At 36.3% G+C, this 18219-nt stretch overlaps 3 protein-coding genes across 3 annotated transcripts in view; 1 reads left to right on the forward strand and 2 right to left on the reverse strand.

The window, feature by feature from the left end:
- Nucleotides 1-730, forward strand: part of LOC137925646 (uncharacterized) — a 17210-nt gene extending 16480 nt beyond the window's left edge. The window contains exon 4 of the mRNA XM_068769120.1: nt 725-730. Coding sequence (XP_068625221.1) covers nt 725-730 — 6 coding nt within the window. The remainder of the gene's footprint in view (nt 1-724) is intronic.
- Pgi (glucose-6-phosphate isomerase) lies at nt 460-9652 on the reverse strand. Its single transcript, XM_068769044.1, has 12 exons — nt 9432-9652; nt 8337-8476; nt 7533-7701; nt 7001-7109; nt 6281-6445; nt 5640-5752; nt 4046-4172; nt 3343-3437; nt 2316-2474; nt 2054-2186; nt 1557-1698; nt 460-1137 (listed from the first exon to the last, which is right to left on the reverse strand). The coding sequence occupies exons 1-12, from the start codon at nt 9650-9652 to the stop codon at nt 947-949; spliced, it is 1764 nt and encodes a 587-aa protein (XP_068625145.1). The 3' UTR covers nt 460-946.
- A 296-nt stretch (nt 9653-9948) lies between these two features.
- On the reverse strand, nt 9949-14158 carry LOC137925647 (vitellin-degrading protease-like). The gene is made up of 5 exons (XM_068769121.1): nt 14092-14158; nt 13125-13275; nt 11775-12030; nt 10760-10900; nt 9949-10098 (listed from the first exon to the last, which is right to left on the reverse strand). The coding sequence occupies exons 1-5, from the start codon at nt 14156-14158 to the stop codon at nt 9949-9951; spliced, it is 765 nt and encodes a 254-aa protein (XP_068625222.1).
- Nucleotides 14159-18219: the final 4061 nt, after the last annotated feature.

Raw genomic sequence — 18219 nt, forward strand, 5'->3', positions numbered from 1 at the left:
ACTGCCCGCGGGTCATAAACGTTCTTATGCTTGGGCGTGAATTACTGCCCGCGGGTCATAAACGTTCTTATGCTTGGGCGTGAATTACTGCCCGCGGGTCATAAACGTTCTTATGCTTGGGCGTGAATTACTGCCCGCGGGTCATAAACGTTCTTATGCTTGGGCGTGAATTACCGCCCGCGGGTCATAAACGTTCTTATGCTTGGGCGTGAATTACTGCCCGCGGGTCATAAACGTTCTTATGCTTGGGCGTGAATTACTGCCCGCGGGTCATAAACGTTCTTATGCTTGGGCGTGTAATAGCGCTCGTGGGCCATAAAAGTAAAAGTACAATAATTAGCTAAATAAAATGATTTTTTAGAATAAACATGACCATGGTTTTATTACATTTCAACGAAACCGTTTGGTATTTAAAAAAAAAACAAAGGATTCATTTCAAAATATTTTTAATATAAAATTTTCAATAGCATAAAATTTGTAATCAACTTTCTACTCAAACACACAATTTTTACTAAACAGATCTAATAACGTTCTTCTATACTCGTCTGCTAAAATACTAAAATTTCTTAACATATCAACATATAAGTGATAAAAAATATATAACAACTTGACTGTTGACTTCCTAATGCATTTCAATAAATATTTATTTATAATACACTTTTGATCATCACGAACAGGGGGCGACAATAAACGTCTCAAAATATATTCTTCAACAATGTTACAGGCTTGATCCGAGGCAGTATCCGCCAAATACTTTCTGCTATAAATAACAAGACTATCAAAATGTAATTTTTATGTTTATGTCAGTTTAGTATTTGTGGAAAATATGTGTTATAAGTAGACGATACATAGACAATAAATCATTCATGATTATGTACATATTTAAGCATAGATTAAAATTTCTAATGGAACAGAGTACAACATGTCACATTAGGCTGGTGACGAATTATGCAAAATTTTCTTTCAAGAAGTTGATGAGGCCGTTGGTGGAGGCGTCGTGGGAGGAGACCGGCTTGTTGTCCTGCAGCTCGGGCTCGATGGCTTTGGCCAGCTGCTTGCCCAGCTCCACGCCCCACTGGTCGAATGAGTTGATGTCCCAGATCACACCCTGGGTGAAGATCTTGTGTTCGTACATGGCTGTAAAAAATATTTTGGTTACTCAATTGAAGTAAAATTTAAGATGAAATGTTTTTAGCTATCACAAATGAAATTGTATGAGATCCGAACAATGCAGAGTACTCTGTGTTTGGCACTAATCAGTGTAACATTAATCCCGAGGATGCCCCGTGGAGAGGTGAAACAAATGTTAAGTGATTTAACGGTGGTAGTCGTGTAATTCGCATTGTTTGCCGCACGCGCATTTATCAGCGGGCTGGCGGGCGGTGCACTTTATTGCACGACTACTACTGCATTGGTGGAAGTATGTATATAAGGAAGTAAGTATGTATATATATATATATGTAGCATATTGGTTCTTTTCTTACTTAGGTTGGACTTCCGCAAAACAACGCCTGATTCCATTAGATATCAGCTAAGTCAAGTTATAACAAACGTACCGATAAGAGCTCCGAGAGTGAACGGTGTGAGTTTCTTAACAACAATGGAGTTGGTTGGCCGGTTGCCCAGGAACACCTTGTGCGGCAGAATCTTGCTTATGGACTCGGGGGCCATGCCCGACTTTTCTAGCTCTGCTTTAGCCTGGAAATTGCAACGTGTCAGTAAAGGGCATTCAGATAGTAATTAACACGTTTCTAGAACAGCAACGGAGTTAGTTTTCTAAGTTTCAGGAACATCCTGTGCGTGGATATATGACAGCTGTCTCGGGGGTCACGCCTGACTTGTCTAACTTACTAGTATTCACAGTATGGCGTTCATTTCTTATTTTTCAAAAATGTATTTTTTCTTAATCGTAATGTTCGATTAAGCACACGATATTAAAAATAATTTTAGCAACAACACAGTTTTGATCTGTTTTTAATGAGATATTTTTAATGTCATATTAGAAATAAATATATAAATATTTAATTATATATGTTTGTTCAAAAATCCATACCTCGTCCGCAGATTTGCCCTTCATGAGCGCTTCCGTCTGTGCTAAGAAGTTAGCGAGGAGGATCTTGTGGTGGATGCCGTTGGAGATCGGATTGTGTGTTTGTGCGGGAGCTATGAAGTCGCACGGGATCAACCTGCAACGATTTTGTACTCGGTTAGTTTTTATTCAGGCTTATTACCGGTTCACCGGCTCTCAGATTCTGAGGCATTATTCCAAAATGGAACGCATTAGAAATAAAGAGACGAGTTAACAAATATCTCACCTAGTTCCCTGGTGTATGAGCTGGTAGAAGGCGTGCTGCCCGTTGGTGCCGGGCTCGCCCCACACGATGGGCCCGGTGGAGTACTCCACGCGTTGTCCCGCGCGCGTTACGTACTTGCCGTTGCTCTCCATGTCGCCCTGCTGGAAGTAAGCTGCGAACCTGGAGAACCATCGGTAACCATTTAACAAACACTGCTCACAGATATCAAAAATAAAGTCACGACAAACAAATATCAAACATCTACACAATTTACATTTATTAGACATTCAATACAATATATGTAAAAGTATGTGCGTATTATTTTATTTATGTCGGCCGATAACCCCTCCTGGAAGGCTTCGCCCGGATCCGGCGACTTCTGACGTTGACCATGTCGTCGGTCCACCTGGCACAGAGTCTACCCTCCGCCTTAACCTCGAGGTGAAAATAGATCAGAAAGTAGAAGAGGAAAGTGCCGTCTCCCTCGTGGGCGAACACAAATGTCGCCCTACGTTCCTAAAGCTCTGCAAAGAAGCGGCGCAGCAGACCACGGGATAGAAACGGAAGTAACGGACTTCAATAGAGTCGGGTAGAGCCCGACCACGAGAACACAAAATATTATAAAGCATCAAGTCAACTTTCGATGTATTCTGTTAAATAAAAGGATTTAAGGAAAATTAAAAAGAAATTGTGAAGAAAAATAAATAGAAAGATAAATAAATAATATAAGTACAGAAAAAATGAGTGAATCCGATATTGTAATGTCCCACACGCGCCACACAAAGCGGAGGGAACAAAAAGCACCCAAAACCGGGGACGATAAAAAAGCGATGTGTCTTGCCCACTGCCACTTCGCACAATCTGCTTTTGGAGTGTTCTCGTGTTCTGTGTCGGTGACCTTGGTCGTTCTGCAGATCACCTCATTTCTGAATCGATCTCGCAGCGAAGGTTCGAGCAAAGCCTTTTCCAATGAGTTAACGTTTTCAGATGTTACTGTAACAACAAAAATGTACAAATATTATGTTTTAAATGACAACAACCCACGCACCTGTGCAGGTACTGGTCGTACGGCAGCAGCGCGTGCGTCTCCGCGCCGTGCAGGTTGTGGTACCAAATGCCCAGCAGCGCCAGGATTACAGGCGCCTGCGAATAACACAATTAAATAAGTCGAAAAAAATATTAAGTGTTGTTATAGGTATTTAAATTTAAAATATCTTTATTCAAGTACCATCCGATGTCCTGTCCTTGTTCTTGAGCTTATATTTAATGGAATCAGGCGTTACCTTGCAAGTCCATCCTAAGTAAGAAAAGGACCAATGTTTATGCATATGTGGAAGTGGCTAAATATTGGTCCTTTTCTTACTTGTGCTTATTGTTTCTTGGAAGGGACATCGGAAGTTCACATAGTTTTGCAGACAGCTTATTTGGCAAAGAGAAATCTAGGAAATAGATATAGCTTGTTGTCTAGTTTGCGGTTTTTTAACTAGACTAGAACATTTAATTATTTTATTTAACCCATTATTGTACACGAAGACAATAAAAAAACGAAATCATATGAAATAGACTAAGGAAAAAGTACAAACAATTTTTTTTTAAATATTTGACAAGGTTGATTCATCAACATCATGTTGGCCGTAAAACGTTCCACTGCAAGCTCCTAAAATATTTTCACAAAGACGGGCTGGATGGGGCCCGACTAATCCTAACAAGAAAAACTGAACTGGATATTTCATTAACCATATATAACTTACATTCCTCTCCAACGGCGCCGTGGTGAAATGTTGGTCCATAAAGCTAGCACCATCTAGAAGCTTCTCGAAGTTATCATACCCGACGTAGAGAGAGATCGATAGCCCAATAGCTGACCACAGGGAATATCTGTGTAGATAAAATAAAAAGAACACAAATAATTAAAAAAATACATTAAACATTTGTTGGCTTGTTATTGTTTAGTCCCTTAGATATCAGTGCTTCAAGCTATCCGTGAGAGGTCCATGGAAGACTCAACTCAGACTCAACAGAGGTCTCTGTGTTGACGAACAAATAAGGCTTCAAGATTCCTAAGTAGTTTATCTTTCGACATTAAAAAACTAAAATATTGTGACTGGGTGTTTCGCGTGCAGTGTGTCAATTAATTATTTAACTTGTGGCGGCTCTCGTCCACTGAACATTCGACTAAACTAAACTAAACTAAACGCACTCCTTATACAATCCGATCAGTAGAAGACTGTATCCCATAAAGTAATGAATTCGGCATTTGTTTCGAAAACTATCAATTCTTCGTAGAAATTAAATTTGTGTTACGGCAATTTTGATAGCTATAACAAATGTTCACATTTTTTTAAAAAATTTGAGAATATGGCAGAGATGTAGCTGCACCAGGTCCATTGGAACCAATTGCATTTTAAAAGTGATCCACGAGAAAAAGGTTTTGGAAGCTCTGATCTTACCCTTAATAGCCCGATTTACGAAAGTGATTTTTTTTTAATATTACTGTGTTTGCTTGAGGGTCTAGATGAAGGGAAAAATCGATTTTTTTTAATTTTGTTGGAAAGAATATTATTCAACAGTAAAGTACGTACAGCCAACCTATAAAAAAACTAATAGTAATGTGAACATTCGGTTTAAAAGGTTGGTATCAAAATTGAAACTCTAGGCTATTAAGGGTTAAATCGCATGGCGCAGGGATGAGCGACACGCGGCCCGTTAAACATACTTATGCGACCCACTACGTATTTAGAAAATCTAATTTATTTTATGGACTATTTGTCATCAATATATTATTATTAAATTAATTATAACAAAATGGCGGTACACGCCAAACCGAAACAATTGATTGATAATAACCACCGATCAAAACTGTGTGGTCCACGATTAAAAAGCTACAAATGTATTATATATGCGCTTGTATCGAAAAACCGAGGTACCAAATTTATCAATAAAATTTTCCGATATATTCGTTTGTCCGTCCTAATCTTATTTTTATTTTGTATTAAAATTTATATATATCCTTATTCTAATGTTTGTCAAAAATAAAGTTTTGTAAATTATTAATAAGTGTTACATTATGTGCGATCCGCCAATAAAAAAAATTAAATAAGCCCGTTTATTGAAAAGGTTGCGCACCCCTGACATAACACATAACGCTTGTTTAGCGGTCGTTAAATAAGGCAGCCGTGTAGCAGGCCGCACTCGACTGCTAGTCCATATTAGCACAACACACATATAGATATATGTGATAGGTACACATTTCCCTCATTATTATGCTGACGTTACATTTAGTTAAACAAAACATTAGAGACTGCACGTTGATATTGTCATATATATCAGAAACACAATACTAACCTTCCACCGACCCAATCCCAGAAGCCGAACATGTTCTTGGAGTCAATGCCAAACGCTGTCACCTTCTCACCATTCGTGGACAGCGCGACGAAATGCTTCGCGACCGCCGATGGCTGCAATTTCAATACAAAAATAATAATAAATATTTTTATTTTTAATTATTGTTTTCTTTTAATGGATGGAAGTGTGTGTATTTGCTTTAAAGAACGAAAATTAAAAGCCGAACCAAAGTAACAGATGTGGCTAGAAAAATCAAAGAATTAAAATTGCATTGGTGTGATCACATTGTGCCTTCCGAAAGAGGAAACTGAACAAAGGAGTTGAAGAAGTACTTGTAAAGATAGAGAAAAGTGGAGAGTATGGGGAGAGGCCTGTGTCATAGAGACAACCTAACAAATATGAAGTATTATAATGTGATTTTTTTGTAATTAAGCTTTTTTAATTTATTTATTTATTGCTTTCCAGTACTGTTTTAACTTTAAGTTGGATAATACTGGTAGGAAATATTCATATATTGGAATAAAAATTAACTTATATTTACTATATTAGAAAGTATATGCTTTATAATACAATAATAATTATGAACTTAATAATAAAAATATATTCAATATGTTGGCATTATTTACCAATATTTAACTTACATCTTTGGCCACATCCAAAAACCAGTTCTTAGCTGACGTGGCGTTAGTGATCGTCTCCTGGGTGGTGAAGGTCTTAGATGCTATGATGAACAAAGCAGTCTCTGGGTTCAGCCGCTTCAGCACTTCGGCGAGGTGGGTGCCATCAATGTTTGATACAAAATGTACCTTAAATCAAAATGCAAACAATTTTAATTTCAGAAAATGATAGTTTTTTGGTAGAAAGTTCTAGAAAATTCTACCACTCCGTCTGATATATGTTGGATGAGGAGTCTTCCAGCGAATGACATCTCTCAATGCTCAAGCTTCAAGGAAATGTTAAGATTTAACCGCGATTATGAAGTTTTAAGAATCACTTACACATGCAAGTGACTGAGAAAATTCATATAATCCCTTTTTATATTATTTTTGTATAAGAGGATGGATAAGGGAACCAGGGTTCTCCTGTGGTGTGGACAAGTCGATAATATTAATAATTATAAACAGAATTAGTTTAAATGTGTTAATGTGCTAATATTTATTTTATTTATGATGAATGATATGATATGATATTTCAATTGCCAAATCAAGTGCCGGGTAAGCCAATTATCTTAAAATATATACAATGGCAATTAATTAAACACAACAAAATTGTATTTATTTTCACTGGTGAACTGCATTATTTCAAAATCGTGTACAAAAGGATTTAGGTGTATATTTGCATTATTTTGAACAAAATTGTACCTTAAGATGATTGGCATAAGGTTTCAAAGCCTCTGTAACCATGAGCGGGCCGAGATCGGAACCTCCAATGCCGATGTTGATGACGTCAGTGATTGCCTTGCCCGTGTACCTGCACAAACAATTGTCTAACATCAATTTAAAACTTTGTTCTTTACAAGCAACATGTATTAGGTTTTTCAATATGAAATTGTCAAACCATGTTCCATGTTCTATGAAAACACACTATGGACATCCCCTATTTTTTTTGAAGTTTTTGCAATTATTGTAAACCTATAGCACACAATAGTACGAACACTTTTGACACTGGGCGATTTATTGTTGAGATCATTGTATATTCGGCACATTCTGTGCGAGATTTTAAACTGGTCTTGGTATGGACATGGTATGTGAGAAGTTTTTTGAATAGCATGGTGTGAACTAATGTGATACAGATTGTATATTAATTCTTTTTTGTAGCAACCTCATTTCTAGACAAATAATATCAAGTGACATCAAGTGATTTATAACAATATATTACATGCTTATATCTCACCCCTTCCATTGCCCACTAATAACTTGTTGCGAGAACTCCTTCATGTGAGCAAGAACAGCATTTACATCAGGCGTGACATCGGCTCCGTTAACCAAGATGGGTCTGTTCTGGCGGTTGCGAAGAGCAATGTGCAACACTGCACGATTCTCCGTGAAATTTATCTTCTCTCCTGGAGAACAAATATTTTTTATTTTAACATGACATCAACATGCAGGGCCAATGGAGGTCTGCAGGGTCACCAATGTTTCACATACTTGGTCATTCATGACATTGAATAAGGAACCTTTTTCATTTTACTGAGACACAAATCAAATGATAATATCAATCATGTGTAAATTAGTAAAGCACTTGCTTTGGTGACTTATTTACTTTCCACACATTTCAATAAACTAAAAATTGTTGAATGCTTAAATAAGATTTACTTAATAATATACTTTTAATTTTCAATTCTAGAGGTTTAAGATTTCTTGTGGAACTGTATTATACATGCCTATACCTATTGCCCTGAAGGATTTTTTTACATATTGATGATGAAATTTAGTTTCTAAATTCAAATTCTCAATATTGTCACAACTCAAAAACAGTTAAAAAAACTATTGTAAAAGGTAAATCCATTCCTTCAAGTCCAAGTTACTTTTACCTTTTCAAACTTGTCCAACCTGGCTGCTGGTGGATGGAGCAAATCAAGATTGGTTAGTTAATAGCTAACCAGAACTGACTTACTGATTTGTGAAATCCTAATTAAAAGAAATTTACTAAATCATGGTGATTGGTAAAAAAAATTAATTAATAGTGTAGTTATACCTGAAAACATGGCATCCCTGGCTTTTTCAACTCCTCGACTTTTAGCCAAGTCAAGAAGCAGGTTGAAGGCTGTAGAATCCAACCTGTTCTTAGAGTAGTCCAGCAAAATGTCACCATCATTGGGTGTTGGAAGACGAAGACTGAAAATACAATTTTTAATTACTTTAAGGACATATCATACTTCTTAATTTGTTTATTTGAGTTATTTGTGAATGTACAACAAACAAACCATCACTCACAAAAAATGTGGCTCAACAACTACTTTTTACAGCTAGCTCACAAAATGTTTGAAGTACTTTAGAAAGGAAATTTAGATGCACCATAACAATAAAAAGATTTAAAATTGATGTTTTTTGAATAAGGCTAAAAATATTCTTGTAATGACCAAAGAGAATTTAATGTTATGGAAGGTGCCTTTGTTAATTGTTAATTGTTTTATCTATAGGATGGTCACAGCTGGTGATAAGTATCCCATGGTAGAGTCCCATAGCATACTTATGTTTAAAGACTAGTTGAAAATATTTAATAAATTTTTAATTTATTTAAAGAAAATTAAAAAAAAATTGTATTTAATGTATCATTTTAATAAATGTACAATCAAGTCCAACTATTTCAATAGAGAAAACAGACAAATAACACTATGAATAAATATATATTTTGTATTCAACTTATTTGTCTTCTCTTGAATGACAAGCTTGCCAGCCCCTAAGATAAGGTACGGAATCTCTCATGTATTTACATGTATTGACTACTTCATGTCACCCAACATTTGTGATGTGCTATTTAACAAAAATCTTTGAATTACCTAATAACAGTGAAATAAATTATTTGAGATATAAAAGAGAATAAACTCAGATGTACATGAAATGCTCAAATATTACATAATTTCATATAATAAAATGATAATTTCGTTAGCTCATCTGACCCGTGACATTGGAGTGTACCGTCGACCTTTTCGAAAAATTTATGTCATAAGACAACGCAACTGATGGTACAAATATTTATTGACCAAGAATTTTCTGTAGTCTCTTGTGAAAAATATGGCAAACATTATTACCGTTAATTGATTTAAAAAATATATATAATTTTAATTACCTGAACTTTTTAAACCGGTCGGCGTCTTGTTGGAAAAGTTGGAGAATGTTAATTTTGTCAGCGTTCGCGTTGTAAAATTCCTGCAGTTTAATGTAAGCGGGGTCTTGTTTCAAGTTGATTTTCGGCTCCATTTTTTTTAAGTAGTTCGTATACGATTTTTGCCGACGAAAGCTCCAACACTGTCGTATCACTAAGTTTGATAATGTAAGTCTTGTTGACATTTCAATGACACCCGAAGGTTGTTGGCGTTTTGATAATGCTTCTCTACCTTTTCTTATCCGACAATTATTTTATGCTTAATGTGCATTGAATGCATTTTAATTACTATCGTATAATTATTATTACAGAATTTACTATTTAAATTTTTTTTAACTAATTTTAAAATTTCATTTCACTAGAATAAAATGATAAATATAAGTTGAGAAGGAAAATAAAATTGCCAAGAATATCAATAATTTTTTTTATTACTACTATTAACATTACATAAAACTAATTATTCAAATAATTATATACATTTTCATGGCGTGATAACTTTGTCGATAAAATCTCGTACAGCCGATATCCTAGTGTAAACAGCAGGCACGCCTGCTTGACCGCAAGTTTTTCGCCCATACGATACGAGACCAACAACTTTGTTATTATACGTAAGAGGCCCACCACTATCACCCTGAAATAAATAATTTTTACACATATTTTTACATTATTTAATACAATTTCGTTTAATCGGGTTTTACTAAACTTTTAATTTCGTTTGAAAAGCCAATATGTACATTTCAATCTGTAATTGAAATGTACTCATTGTCATTGTAGACAATCATAATCAAAAGTATTTTGAGACAAAATAAATTAACAAATAATTTCATATTTCTTTGGCACCGTAAATTGTCATCGATTTGAACAATCATGCCATTATTATTCGCTTCGAAAACGTCACCGCTGAGAAAATATTCGGGGTAAACACCAGAATTGTTTCATTTACTAATAAACGATAACCTGCCCATTACGAGGATTGTGGTGGCGATTGTGGCTTTTTCATTTGGTTCCGATTACTGTGGACTATTGCTGTTCCATTATCTGGAAGGGCAAGCCTGTATCGATCTTTAGAATTTTGTGTCGTAGGGGATATATATTATTAGCAGGTTTCTTTGGGATTGCAGTCAAAATACAGCTGCGACGTTAAAAAATTAGCCCAAGGTGAGTAGCTGCTAGTATGGTTAACTGGGAACCATATTAAGGGCATTAATAATACTGAAGAGAGCTTCAACGTGACGAAGTACAATATCATATTTTTGTTTAACAACTTTCCTACTTCAAACTATTTATCTCACCTTACAGCTGTCCTTGTCCGTTCCTCCGGCACATATCATCGTTGGAGTTAATTTAGGGAAGAACTTCTCCTTGCATTGGCTCTGATCGACGCACGGTATCGTAATTTTTAAAAGTTGGTTCGAAAATGAGTTTCTTTCTTTCTGAAAATTACGGAGAACGTCATTTGTTATAATAAAATTTTAATTATTAAATTCACGAGGATAAATATGTATATACGCATAATTTTAATGAGATTTTATATTTAAAGCCCATATAAACAATTTACTTTCAAATTTATTACATCATCAACATCATTATTTCATCCTTAGAAAGTCCACCAAACCTAGACCTCCCCCTTTTCCAATGAACCGGTCGGAAGTGGCATGCATCCAGTATCTTCCGATGACTTTAACAAGATCGTCCGTCTGGCTTGCGGAAGGATCTTCTACGCTACGCCTGCCGGACCGTGATCTCGTAACGGAACCTTAAACTTGAGAGGTCTGCAGCTCTTCTCTGTGCTCTACGAGTGCTCTACGATACTTCTCGCCTTGTGAGTGGTTGACTATTTTTATTCGTTAAATATCGTTTTCCTAGTTTTCAGAATTTTAATAAATATGGGCTAAGTTTGATCAATATACACTTGGGCCGACCGGGGCACCCTCTCCCTTTTCAACCATCTAATCCTTGGAAGGACTCGGTCAAATACCTTGGAGCCACTTTCGACTCCAGACAACGTTTTCACGATTACATACGCTTGGTCAGGAATAAAGCCTTAAACATCTTCAACAGACTACCCCCTCATTTGCTCTTCCAGCAAAATTCCCCTACGAGTACCCGTAGTAATTTTTTATTTAAATTTACGGATCTTTCCTCTCCGTGATCTTAGTTCATATGAAACTGTTAAATACCCAGGGCTACCAACAACAACAATATAAACAACAGTTAATACATAAACTTAAAATTTGGACCTTTTGACTTATTAATAATAGATATAACATTGATGTTTAGAAAAAAATGTTTGTTTATGATTATTACCGGATTAGTCCAGCCAAAACCCATCGTTTCCATTAACGCCCCTTCTTCTATTTTTAAATCTGGCGACGCCATTGCAATGGCGCGCACATTTTCACTAAACAATATTTTTCCTATAATTTTGATCACCAACACATCGTTGTCGTTGTTGTCTTTTGAATATTTTGGATGTACAGTTGTTTCCTCTATGTCGTAATCTTGGCCACCTTGCAGAGCGTTGTCTGTGCCAACAGTAACTCTGTATTTTGGTATAGTTTTGCTGCAAATAAGTATTATTGTCAGTGTATTGTGATGATAAAAATAATCAATTTTAAATATTAAGCTTGCATCATATGCACCAAAGGATCTCAGACTTTTTTCTCATAGAACACTCAAAATTTAGCTCGTTCAAGTGGATTCCCTGCAGCTGCATTTCTGTCGTATTCACAAAACCCGTCAGAACTATGAAGATTCGAAGCAGGCTCAACGCGTATTGTATACGGTATGTGCAAGTTGTTACAAAGAACAGTCGCTAAGCGTCTTAAAATGTTTTCTGTTTAGATTGATAGGCGAAGTCTATATTGTTGTGGACCCCGTTTACTAATTATGAAACCTCATATTTTGTCGGGTCAATATAGACCCTGTTGGCCCAGGGGGGTCCATCTAGAACACTGCGAAAATTGAGATAAACCAAACAGACTACAAATACTTATTATTATTTAAAATCCAAGTATATTAGTATAGCAGTAGTCGTAGCCGAATAGTTAAGGATTGTTACAGGATGGTTGGCTGCGGGTTAGATCCTGATTCGGACGCTTTTTGTGAAGCATACAATGCAAACATAGTCATCTGGTCTCACACATCTCGTGTATATTTTGCCAATCGCGCTCTCTCTGTCTCATCGCTCACGCGCACCATCATTTTTTACCAGATATCAAAAGATGTATAGTTTTCACATTATTTAGAATTAAATCTGTATGGTTTAAAAATATTATAGTTTAAATTTAAAATGGGCACTTTGTCATCTTTTATGCTGATAGACGCCTACTGCGAGGTATAGCCCTGCCCCAATGATCGCCACCAACGATTTCCGTCGACTTTGAACATGTCGTCGGCGGTACATCTAGTGGCTTAACGAGTGGTTTAACGGTGGCAGTTGTGTAATTCGCATTGTTTGCCGCATACGCATTTATCAGCAGGCTGGCGGGCGGTGGACTTTGTTGCGCGACTATCACTTCATGTGCGGAAGTGGCTAAATATTGGTCCTTTTCTTACTTCGTTGTCGCCACTCGAGAATTTTTCCTCACCAACCACTGTCGGTTGCATTACCTTTACCTTAACTAACGCAATCATTTAAAAAAATGTGATACTAACAGATAGCAGTGCGCCGCGGAGAGCAGGAACCTGTCGCTGACTATCACAGCGCCGCAATGGTACGGCCTGCCACTGTCGCCCTTCGGCCTGTACATGGCCATGAACGGCACCTCCGTTATTTTTACCGGACTGCCGTTAATTATGCTCACATCTGTGCGATCACATTGTGATAAATGTTTAAAATTACTATAAAACGTTATCATTAAGTCGTAGTATATTTATTTCATTTAAAAATCTTTTAAAATTAAATAAATAACATAATAGTGAACGATTAAAATGAGTTTGAGTATGACAAAAATTTCTAAATTCGTTTTTATTATACTGTTTTAATAGTAATAATAAATGTAGTAATAGTAATAATATTTTTAATAGTCTGTAGCGTTCTATATTGCTGGCCACTGCTGCCACAATACTTTTGTTAAATAATTCTGACGCGTTCGAATTCAAATTCGAACGGCGATTTTAATTTGGACGCGGCCAGTGACGCGGTCGCTGCCGTTGCGCTAGGGTCGCGTCAAATGTAAATACACTTTGTGCATGTGTGAACACGCCTCCTTCGGTCACTCTTTACTATCATCTTCCTCGGCTACGTGCACGTGCAGGAGCTCCTCTGCGCTCGCCGGATATGCACGACCGCATGAGAATTTTTAATAACAAGCAGGATTTTTCACAATTCTATTTTTAAATTCGCTAATTCCAGAATAGCCATAACGGTATCAAAATTTGATATCTACCTATTTCAATCAGAGAAAGCCTTTTAACAGTTACAGATAAATGGATTGTAGTATAAGGTAAAAAAGGTGTTTTTATCTGTTTTATCTGTAATTAGTTTTCCTTCCTCCTTTGTATCTTTACTACGATAACATAGTAATATCGGACTCGGATGTAGGCTGCTTAATTATATATAAAGCAAGCTAAATTCAGTCTTAAATTCCAACTAAAAGTGTGTATATACACTATCACTTACCTTTAGAGGAGCATTGACAGTACAATTTTGTTAAAATGATAACATATGCGGCGACCTTCTCAAACATGATTTAATTTATAAAAATACTACAAATGGTTTACTGTCGTTAATTTCCTTTATTTATACAATTATTTAAGTTATGTTTTAATTGCTAGAGTTACGCAAAGATAATAAATTTGATTCCAATGTGTAATAAATCATGAAATTATTACATTTCTACAGCTATTCATATTACATAACAACGTTCATCATCATTTCAGCCTTAAGACGCGTACAGTTGGGCATTAGCCTCCCCCATAGATTTGCAATAGAACTTAAGAGAGCCGCCTGCATCCACCGTCCTTGATATACTTAACAAGATCGTCTTATAACTTTGTTAATTGGTGTTGGTTATTGACTCATTCTCTTAGTAGATATAATAATGTGCACATGAAAATTGTTAAATTTTATTTAAAAGTTCAACAGTTGCTGAGTTTCTGGCCGGCTTTTATTAGATCAGCGATCGCAGTGTGGGCTAATGGTAGGCAGAGAACACTGCAGCCCGGGATAGGAACTTGTTTGTGAGCAGTGGCACTCCCGTATACGCACAAAGTGGGAACTGTTCAAGATGGTTTCGCCGGGAATCGAACCGGCGACCTACAATCGCAAGTCTCAGTGCTCTACCGCTAGACGACCGCGGCTCGGTGGCAGTTCACTGCTTGTAATGTTAACAAAATCGAAGATTAAAAAGCGCGTGGAAATCTCCACTGGAATAACGATAGTTTTATTTGAATTTGTCCTCCGCTGCACTTGATTGTTAATGATCTCCACTCCAAAACGTCAAAGCTTCAGCTGCCATCTTCTCTGAGAGTTACATGCCCTGCACACTGCCTGCCACATGAACTTGCCACTCCGTAGGACTATGTCTACTGTCGGTCGTCTACTAATCTCGACACCCCCTCCCCGCCTCGTAGAGAAATCCCTGGCCCCCCTCCACGACTTGTTGAACGACTGTCAGCTAAACAATAACACGAGAATTACATTCACTCCTTTATAGCTGTTACACCGACAACCAACCACCCTGTATATGATATACACGAAATTTATTTTTAACAAGTTTACAATAAAAACAAATTAAATCGAAATACTGTGATGCGTGGCCGTTTGAACACGTGACCCTCGGGCCGAGCCGGACTGGGGTGGCTTGGGTGCGCTCAGGAACTTTAAAGTAATTATGCTAGAATTTATATGTAACAAATATTGTGGGATAAATAATTAAACATTTTCATTTAATGTAATAAATTAAAATTAAATGATCTTACAGAACCCAACATTTTTTTTACCATATAAGTAAGCATTGCCATTTGAAATATTTCAAGAAAACATTAAAGTTAAATGAACGAAATTATTTGCGTAAATTAGTAATAAAAACAACTATGTGCATAAGCACGCATAAATGTAAGATTTTAAAGTCATTGGAATTATTTGTAGATCATTATCTTCGTTGAAGTGAAGGACACGCGAAACCAGGTCTTTAAGTGGTACTGGAGCTTTGGAGTGGATCGCTCGACAACTGCATTTAGACATTTAGGTGTTGTAAGTGACAACAGAAAATTAAAACAAACACGTCCGAGTTTGTTGTGGTCTTCTCAGATTAGAACGCGTTTCGTAGAACTGTTTGGGCCCAATTTAATTTTATTTCGTCTCAAATTGGACTCTTCCGACATTCCTATAATGATGTACACGAGTGATCACTGCAAATGGTCTAGGAATATTTACCCCTCAAATTCCCTTCGTCAAAATCAAGAAGAGTCTCACGTCGTCGTCACTCTATAGAGTTCCCGCACACCACACGCGCTGCAGACACGGACAAGTGCTGCAAGCGCTAATCACACAGCATCATCAGCCTCTGCACCCGCAACACGCCGCACGCGACACCACTACTCCCGATCCATGTGGCGCCCTCCGGCCCTTAAAACGCGAACAGCGTTGGCGATTCAAGAAAGGATCCTGTTCATCCGTCGGATCCAAGTGGTCCACGCCGCCATCCTGTGCCGCATACACAACAATACACTACACGGGTGGAACTGCTACCTTCCTGTGAACGTCATCGTGTTACCTGACTAACATTCGCACTCCAGCACGATGGCCTCAGTAACAATATTTTTAAAACATTCACGGAGCCTTCCCTTCTGTGAACTCAGTACCGATGAAACTGTGAAGCCCCCGGGCTACCAGCGACAACTTTGCAGAAACAATCTAAGGAATATTTTTAATTAGGATCTCAGCACAATACAAAATAAAACAACAATAAAAACTTAACCATTTATTAATAGAATAAAATCAAGTGTGAAATCAAAATATTTAAAGTTATATCGTTTATAATGTCTATGCTACTGAATAAACAAAATTAGTATTAACTATTGAATATTGGATTAGTCATTCCAACTCGATACGCAGTTATTTTAAAATTCAAACTAAACTTATTATTAATAATGTATGCATCCGAGTCGAATGGAACGTGTTTATATAGTTTTTAATTCACTGATATTTGTTTATCGCCTCACCTAATAATTGTGTTCGCATTTTGCGCACTTTTCAACTCCATCTAAATTCAAAATTTTCATCTTTTATAAAAAACACAACACATAAAACCAAAACACATTTTATTTTAACAGCATACAGTAAATTTGCTCATGGCCCCAAAAGAAAATTTTTCTTATGATTTCTATAAAATTTGATTTTTTGACATTGACAAATTACCCAACAATTACTTTCGAATATTGAGCAGAATTCATTTCGTATCGACATAAACGAATATGTTTACGTATGCAGATACATCGACTGGAATAATATTGTATAACTAATAATTTTTTCTTCAATTTTACAATCGTTTCAATGCAACTACAAACTTATATAAAGCATTACTAATATGTCTAACACATGTAGTGTTGCCTTTACGAGTCGTGCCAACATACGCTAGATGGAATTTGCTCTAAATTGGTCCTATTGCAAATTTATGGTGGAGGTTGCAATGATGATAAACCAAACAAAATTAATAAAAGCAAAAGCAGATTAAAAATACATTATTATATTACACCATAAAATATATAACAGCACATAGATTTATTTTTAGTTACAGAGATTGAATAATTAGATGAATGTTTATGCAAAATATTAGCTTCACCTTATTGTGGAAAGAGCTTTTGAATTTATAAGTCTGAAGATGCAATTGGGCAGAACCTTGTTAAGATGTACACAAGTGTCAATTAAAATAATACTGTGTGAATAATAATATGAATACTATAACATACTGATATGAATGTTAGCACTTTAACATTACGATACGATATTACTTCTTGATTTTTGAATATTGGGATTAAAAAGCCACCTCCATAGTTTCTTAATGTATGTAACATTTGACAAACAAGCATATTATTATTCAATCTCTGATAATATCAATACTTCTGGGTAATATATCCGGTACAAATCATTCACATGTTTATAACAGAAGCTTCCTTTATTTACAGAGATGCAATGTTGAATAAAGCAAAAGTAATATATAAAAACACTAGAACTCTCTCGGTCTGCAACTAAAGATTTTTAAAGTATTGTAATCATAAACATTGATTCTGTACAAAGGCGGTCAAGTTCCAAGCAGTACATAATTAAAAACGAGATTCAATAATTTCAAATTAAGAAAAAAAATGTACATTTTACCGAAAGTCCAACTATTGGCTTTATGTGGAAGGCACTGGTGTATCGTACAAACACGTGCAAGCGAGACGACAATATACACTCCTTGTGTACTCTGTGTTTGGCACTAATCAGTGTAACATAACTCCTGAAGATGTCCCGTGGAGGGGTGAAACACGTGTTGAGTAATTTAACGGTGGTGGTTGTGTGATTCGCATTGTTTGCCGCATGCGCATTTATCAGCGGGCGGGCGGGCGGTGCACTTTGTTGCACGACTACGACTGAATGTGCGGAAGTGGCTAAATATTAGTCCTTTTCTTACTTAATATACATTCCTGCTTGTATGCAGGGAGGCTCTGAAATTGTTTTGTTTAATTTATCTATTAGAGTTACTCATTAAAGCTGAAAGTTGACTTTAGTTAAATATTTCATGTACGGGTATAAGACGACTAA

The sequence above is a fragment of the Battus philenor genome, unplaced genomic scaffold (assembly GCF_028537555.1).
Source record: "Battus philenor isolate CCGP_79_NKW_IND1 unplaced genomic scaffold, ilBatPhil1.0.hap1 SCAF_27, whole genome shotgun sequence".
Classification (NCBI taxonomy): Eukaryota; Metazoa; Arthropoda; class Insecta; order Lepidoptera; family Papilionidae; genus Battus; species Battus philenor.